Raw genomic sequence first — 7,929 nt, forward strand, 5'->3', positions numbered from 1 at the left:
GAAAACAGGGTACAAAGCAAAATACATTAGACCTCCTAGTGCCATTCCAAGCCTTCAGAAAACTAGAGTAGGAGATGGAGGTTTTTAAAAAGCAGGCAAAATGTTTGACTTGGGAAAACTGGAGCTGAACAGGAACTTCTTCCTCTATCTTAACTGCCCCATTGTGGAAAACAACCTTGGCCTTACCTCAGTCTCTAAGAAAAGGAATAGAAAAACACAAGAAAAAAATGGGAAGGAGAAAAAAGAACAGAACAAGCTGTAAGAAATGTATTCTTCTCCTTTTGCTTCACTCTTCATCACCTCACCAGTTCTGGCAGTGCTTACCCTTAGCCTCTTTCCCCACTCCCTTGCCCTCATCATCAGAGCAGGCTAATTCTGAAATCATTTCACTTTCCTGTGTATAGGACTTGCTCCAATGCTGCAAAACTTAAATACCAAATATGTGCAAAAGTATTCTTTTATATTCTTTTCCAATGCAAACAATCCTAAGCACACTTGATTTCATAAATATATTACACTCATGTTATAATCACATCATGGGTTAAGTAAGCTTCTGTGAGTCAGTCTAAGAAACTATAACAACCATTTATAACATTTGAGCCATTAGTTCTGTTCCAAGTTTCATCACTGGTTCCAAAGAAGTAATCTTGGCTTTGCCTAACTCAGTTTTATGACCTTGAACTTAGTCTTTCCTCTCTAGGCCTCAGTTTCCTCATTTTTGCAATGAAGATTTGGAAAAGTCGTAACAAATTTACTACTGCTTCCTTTTCAAATGTGTTATACTGACGTTCTGTCTGTTTAACTATAACACCTCCTTTCCAGACTTTTTCTTTTAGGTAAAAATCCTGTTTTATACACTCCTTGTAACTGGTAGAAGCTCAGTAAATCTGTAGACTGATTTAAGAGGTAGGGGAGGGCATGCAAAAGACATTAATATATGGAAGGATTTGTTCATGCTCATATTGTGGACCAGAAATCAGAACTAGACTCCTTAATTCAATGCCAATATTTTCCATTGCTGAACCCATCTCCTCCCTTGTTCTCCACACACCCTCCCAGGCCCTAATATATATCTCTCAAATAGCCACCTATATTATAGGTTGGGGCTATGTCTACAACATCTTCACATCCCCTGCACTTGGTAGAACACTCAAATACTTGCATGAAAGAATTCTCCAGAACACTCTAGCTTCCAATAAAATCAGTTAGGAGATGCACCCTCTGAGTAAATTTGTATAAGCAAGCCCATCCTAAGCTTAGCTCCATCCCTCCACTGGGGGAGCAAACCAAGGGATAAGCTACATGAAGGAACCTTCCAGATCTAAGCTTATACATTTTGGCAGGGCCTAAAGCAGTAAAGCAAAGAGTTCATAAGGGCGGGGGGGGGGGGAGGGACCGTTTGGTTTCCTAGAGCTTCACCAAAAAAAAAAAAAAATTGCGGTGGGAGTGGAAATTGGATTGTGAGGCAGATTAAAAATCGGGGAAAAGGAGATAGATTCTAGCTTTAAAAGTGCCATCTTTCAAAAGAACCATACATTGGTTTTGAGTCATCCGAAATCTACTTCAGAGCGTATGGAAAATGGGGAAAGGCAGATTCTAGCTTTATAAGTGCCATCTTTCAAAAGAACCATAGATTGGTTTGAGTCATACGAAATCTACTCTAGAGCGTATGGAAAATGGAAGGGGTTAAACTTTTTCGGGTGGATGGAAACAGGGATGCATCTTAAAATTGAGGGTGAGGATCTGGGATTCTCCGTGCACAGATGAGGCAGGAGGGGAAAGGGAGGCGTCGCTATGGTCAGAAGATGAATGGGGAAAAGGGAGCAAGTAAAATGCCGGCCGAAAAGAAAATCGGAACGCAGGGGTGAAAACAGGGAGGGGGACAGGGAAGGAGCCAGGGAAGGAGGGCTGGTCGCAGGAAGGTGGGGGAGGGGACGAATGGAAGCGCAGACCTGAGGCGGAGCGCCAGGTTCGGGAGCGACCCAGCGTTCTCCCGTTTGAGGCAGGGGTGTGGGCAGCTCGCCCCTGCCCTCAGCGGCGGTTCATACCTGTTGGTGTGGAAGCGATGGAGTGGATCCGTGCGATGACAAGAGGACAGCTGGCAGCCGAAGTCGCTGATGTCCAGGCAGCCTGGCTCCTCGCTGGGGCAGGTGCCCACCCCGCGAGGGGGTCCCAGAAGCGGGAAGGGCTCCTCGGGGGTTAGAAACTTCTCGTACGAAGTGGTGGCCGATGTCTCGTCGGACATGGCTGGAGACGGCCTGGCTTTGGGCTCCCTCTCTGGCCCCGGGCTGCTTCCGCGCCTGCCCCTTCCCCCACTCTAACCTGTCCGCCGCCGCCGCTGAGCCGGGGTGTGCCCACAGCAGCTCACGAGCAGGCTGAGCGCCGCGGCCAGATTCCGCCCAGGGAATGCCGGCCGCGCCAAGAGGCTGCTAGAGGCCACAGCAGCGGACTGACCACCCGGTCAGCGCCTCGCTGGCCTCCGCAGCCGTCTCCGTCGCCGCCGCTGCCCGGCCCAGCCCAGTCGGCGCACCGCAGCGCCGCCGCCGCCGCCGCCGCCGCCCGGCCCGCCCACCGAGCTCGCCACTCGGCCAGCCCACCGCGCTCGCCACTCGCGACTGCTGCAATCCGCCGGCGCCCGCCGGGAGGAGAAAGGCAGTGGGAAGCCGCTCCCTGTGCCCCCTGCTGGAGCGGAGGAGGAACTGAACCTCCGCCCGCCCGCCCTCCACGCGTCGGATTTGGGATTCCTGGCGCTGCAAAGGCCCTGCGCTTCAGGCCAACCACCTCTGTTTTTTTACCCACCGCTGATTAATAAGCAGCAAGAGGCAGCCCTGAGAAAAGGGACTTGGCCAAGGTCACACTGCGAGTGCGTGAGAAAGAATCCAGATGCCCTGGTTCCCAGCGTACTCGACCACCCCGTCCCAGTACACTGAGTATTTATATTGAGCAGGGCCCTGCAGTGTGTGTGCCCAGCACTGTGCAATGAGCTGTGGGGGAAATGGGCCAAGTAAGAAAAAAAATAGTCCCTGCCTCACCCTTGATCTTCTAACCCTGAGAACTCTACATAACAGCCACCAGGCTACTCAGAGCTGCTGGACACGTAGTGCTCTTTTGTGCTCTGTGCTCTTGCTCACATTATGCATTCCGCTTGGAATGCCCTGCCGGTTCCTCCCTGCTAATCCTTAAAGCCCCAGCTCAAATGTTACCTCCTCTGTGAAGCCTTCCCTGACTCCCAAACGAGTCTTACGTATTCCTGCCAGTGCTCCAGTAGAAAGTATATCATGGCGCTTAACTTGTTCACCTTAAGTCAACTTACTAGGTGTCACATACCATTCTATCCTCCTGTTTCTCTCTTTTCTCTGCTTTTTCAGACAAGTGGTTGCAGATCTTGGATGTGTAAAAATTTTAATATTTGGAGGAAAACACAAGATTTCCAATTTCTTATTTTGCCAAATAAAGACAATTTTTAAACTGCTACTACTTTATAAAAGGAAGCACATTTTCATATAAAATAATAAGGGCATAATCTCTTAATAAGACATTAAATATTTTTAGCTGTATGGAAAAACTCATTACACTGAACTTTGAAAGAAACATAAAACTAAAGTAGGTGCAAAAAAGAGGAAAGATAAAAGAACCCAGGAGGAAGGGAAGGAGAAAGGAGGCTGGGAGAAATGGGTAGTTGTCACACACAAGCCCCAAACAGTCTTAATCTCTGTGCCATGTCCTACCAATGCAACTTATAATGAAAACAACACAACCACTTCTTTAAAATGTATATATGGTCTTGCTTCAGTTATTTGGTTACCTGACTGTTGAGCGTGCCTGGCTTCTTTCATTTAATTTAAAAATCATGGATTGTGAGGGTGATGATGGTTTGACTTGTGGTCCCCAATGCACCATTCCCAGTGAGCCTGAATGGGCAATGCCTTAGTCCCCACTAACGAGAGTCAAGTGCTGCATAATAATGTAGGTACTCAGAGTCTGTGAGTTTTTTACAAGTATGTTTTACTTTAGCATTTAATTTTAAGCATATCCTGGAGTATCTGGATGGCAGTGGTAACTAACAGCTGCCACGTAATTAGGATATGTATTTGACAAGTTGGCAGCAATACTACTTTAATTGTCATGAGCTAGTAAGAAAATAAATTAGATGTACCTCCTACTTCATGGCTTACTATACAGATGAAGATTGTCTTGTAGTTTGGAAAAGGAAAGTGATGGGAAAGCAGGGTCCTCACAAGACTCACATACAAGCATGTTGAAAGCCAAGAACACACACTGGCCAGTCAGTAGGTTGTTCAGGTTTCTACTTTTTTTTTTTAAAGATTTTATTTATTCATTCAACAGAGAGAGAAACAGCCAGCGAGAGAGGGAACACAAGCAGGGGGAGTGGGAGAGGAAGAAGCAGGCTCCCAGTGGAGGAGCCTGACGTGGGGCTCGATCCCAGAACGCCAGGATCACGCCCTGAGCTGAAGGCAGACGCTTATCGACTAAGCCACCCAGGTGCCCCGAGCAGTTTGTTCAGGTTTCTAAGAGCAGTTTTGTCTCAGCAAACACCATATATCACATTAAATTAACATTTTTTTATTTGTGCACAATTGGTAAATTTACTTTGATGTTAAATTTGTATAAGAACTTTATGAACAGCAGGGTTTCCATTTAGTTTTATGTTTATTTACATTTAAGAACTATTATAAAAAGAATTTACATGCTTGAGTCTAATAGAATGTTTTTCCTTTAAAAGAGGTCCCTCTTTCTGGGAAACAAACTGAGGGCTTCAGAGGGGAGGGGGTGGGGGATTGGGATAGGCCAGTGATGGGTATTAAGGAGGGCACATATTGCACGGTGCACTGGGTGTTATACGCAAGTAGTGAATCATGGAACATTACATCAGAAACTAGGGATGTACTGTATGGTGACTAACATAATATAATAAAAATTATTATAAAAAAAGAGGTCCCTCCAATATATACCTCAATTGAGAAACACTAATTAGATACTGAGAGCAGGAAACAGGGTATGTGCACTGTGTGTAGAACGTTTACTTAAATATAAGGTAATAACATACTAATACATCTTTACCAAGCTCTTAGCCACTAGGAGTTGATAACTGCTGTGCATCCTTCCTCCTTGCCCCACTTTAATTTGTTTGATTTGTCCCTTGGGTGTACCTAGTCTGAATGCATTAGCCAGTTCATCCCTCCCTTCCATTCTCCACCAAGATCTTTCCTAATTTCTATTTCTCTGAAAACACGGATATAGTAGTTCCTTGCCTTCTCTGAGGGTCTGGGCCTGGAAAGAACCCCTGGGGTGATCTGCCTTCTTCAGATGTATAATTTACCTCCCAGGGAGCTGATGGGCTGCAAGGGGGTTGTGGAGAGACTGAACAAGATTGAGAATTGTCAAGCAGTCTTTATCATGTGGGTTACTATTGGATAGAAATAGATTAGACTTGACCCAATGATCTAACTCCTGTTAATTTTTTATGTGATTGATGTATATGTATGTGTATGTGTGTGTATGTATCTATATCTGTCTATATCTACATCTAGATATATGAAATTTTATATATAAAATACATATATATATATATAAAATTTTGTTTACTTTTTCAGCTGTCATATATTTTTAGGAATATGTGTTTGCCAAATACAGGTATAATTTATGCAAAAGAGAAGAGACAATTTCTGAAGGGGTATTAAAGATTCACAGAAATATATATATATATATATTGAGCTCACCAAAGATCACCAACACAACCTACTGATAAAACAAAGCTTGAGTGTATTACTTATCACAGTTTGTGGTCCACTTCTCAGCCAGGATCCAAGTGCCCATATTAAGGGAATAGATCTCAGCCCTAATCCAAAGAGTCTGTCAGACCAGGTATGAGGTTGTTCTCCAAATTACCCAGTCTCTGATTTATAAGGATACTTGTCTTTGGACTGAGGGCCCACCCAGATAATCCAGGATAAGGTCCTTCTCTCAAAATCCTTAATTTATTCACATTTTTCTGTTTGCCATATATAGTAACACTCACTCTTTGCCATATTAAGTAATAGTCACATGTTCCAGGGATGAGGAAGTGGAAATATCAATAGGGGACTGCCATTCAGCCTGTTGCTGTGGCATTGTCTAAACTGCTTGCTACGCTCTGAATCACAGCATGTAAGATTTGCTCTACTTTCTGCACTTTTAAAAAACATGAAATCAAGAGGGCTGAGGAGAGAAAAAAGAAATCCAGAATTCCTCTAGTTAGGGTTTCAGTTCTCAAATCAGAGACCCCTAACTTCTTTCTTTCTTGAATTAAATTATCTGCTGATCCTTTTTGCTAGAGGACAAACCAATGGGCCCAAATGTATGATATCAGAGACAATCCCAATAATAAAGCCAATTCCCAAAGTTTTAGACAAAATATCTGTAAGGATAATTACTGAGTCTATTTTCAGCAAAGATAGTGAATATTACCTCTTACGAAAAACTAATGAAAATAACTTTTATAAAGGAAAAAACTTGAGGCTCCTGGGTGGCACAGTTGGTTAAGGATCTGACTCTTGGTTTTGGCTCAGGTTGTAATCTCAGGGCTGTGGGACTGAGCCCCTGCATTGGGCTCCACACTCAGCGTAGAGTTTGCTTCAAATTCTCTCTCCCTCTCCCTCTGTCTCTCCCACTCATGCTCTCTCTCATTAAAATAAATAAATAAATATTTTTTAAAAAAGAAAGAACTTAAGATACAACATATAATAATACAGAGATATAATATACATTCTATACTATGAATATACCAAACATACAGGAGAATACATATTGGTAGAGTACGAACAATATCAAATAAAGAGCTTCAGTAAGTCTGGAGTAGGTACAAAAATCTATATTTTAATGGAACTCCATAATTAAGTCCAATGTGCATGCCCAATTAAAAACAACTGGCCTTGAAACGTGCCTAAGTGGCTCAGTCGGTGAAGCATCTGCCTTCAGCTCAGGTCATGATTCCAGGGTCCTGGGATGGGACCTCACGTTGTTGGGTTCCCTGCTCAGCGGGGAGCCTGCTTCTCTCTCTCCCTGTGCCCATCCCCCTACTCGTGCTCTGTCTCACACTCTCTCTCTCAAATAAATAAATAAAATCTTTAAAAAAACACTCGCCTTGAGATGCTAGATTCAAATTCATAAGATGAGGCCAAGTAAAAGTGTATAATATTACTGAAATTATAACTGATAACACTACATTGCTGTTACCTAATATTCTCAGGCAAAGCACTACCAGGACTCTGATAAATAGAAACATCATGGAGACTGAGGGCATTGAAAAATCTCTAGGTACTTCCCATATAGCATATAATTTCTGAAATTTTTATATTAATAACATTTTCTCCATACGAATTTAACTTGGGGAAGTCTGAGCCTCTCTTTTGATTGGAAAACTCTTCCCATGCAACTCATCAATAGTACCATTGAATAACCATAACAGTTTCTAGAGTCTCTCTTTTTATAAGGTGAAAGAACAAGTTTTTGATTGTCCAGGGACCCTCTTGAAAATGTCGAAGATAACTATAGGTGCAAAAGATATCCTGAAAGTTAAATTTTATTTCATTTTACATTTAGGATTCAATTTTAGGAAGGAAAAAATCTAAAGTTATCAGGAGATTTGAACACTTAAAATAGGATAGTTGGTACTAAGAAACAATATTTGGCTATTCATATGAAGGGAACAATAAGATATTTAAAGGTAAGTATAGAAGGTAACATGATTGTCAAGAATCTTGGCCCTTACATAAATAAGAAAGATTTGTTTTCTTAAAGAATTGAGGACATAAAGTCAATATAAAGAACAAAAAATTATTCTGGTAAAAAATGGAATCTTTTCTATCTTGGCAGATTACACAGAAAACCCTTCATATTGTAGGTGAAGGAAATAAACAGTAAACCACT

At 42.7% G+C, this 7,929-nt stretch overlaps 1 protein-coding gene across 1 annotated transcript in view; it reads right to left on the reverse strand.

Annotated features, from left to right (window-relative positions):
* Positions 1 to 2,545, reverse strand: part of FAM199X (family with sequence similarity 199, X-linked) — a 30,200-nt gene extending 27,655 nt beyond the window's left edge. The window contains exon 1 of the mRNA XM_008704534.2: positions 2,049 to 2,545. Within this exon, the coding sequence (XP_008702756.1) occupies positions 2,049 to 2,245 (197 nt within the window). The 5' untranslated portion in view covers positions 2,246 to 2,545. The remainder of the gene's footprint in view (positions 1 to 2,048) is intronic.
* Positions 2,546 to 7,929: the final 5,384 nt, after the last annotated feature.

Source organism: Ursus maritimus (genome assembly GCF_017311325.1).
Source record: "Ursus maritimus isolate PB19 chromosome X unlocalized genomic scaffold, ASM1731132v1 scaffold_X1, whole genome shotgun sequence".
Lineage (NCBI taxonomy): Eukaryota > Metazoa > Chordata > Mammalia > Carnivora > Ursidae > Ursus > Ursus maritimus.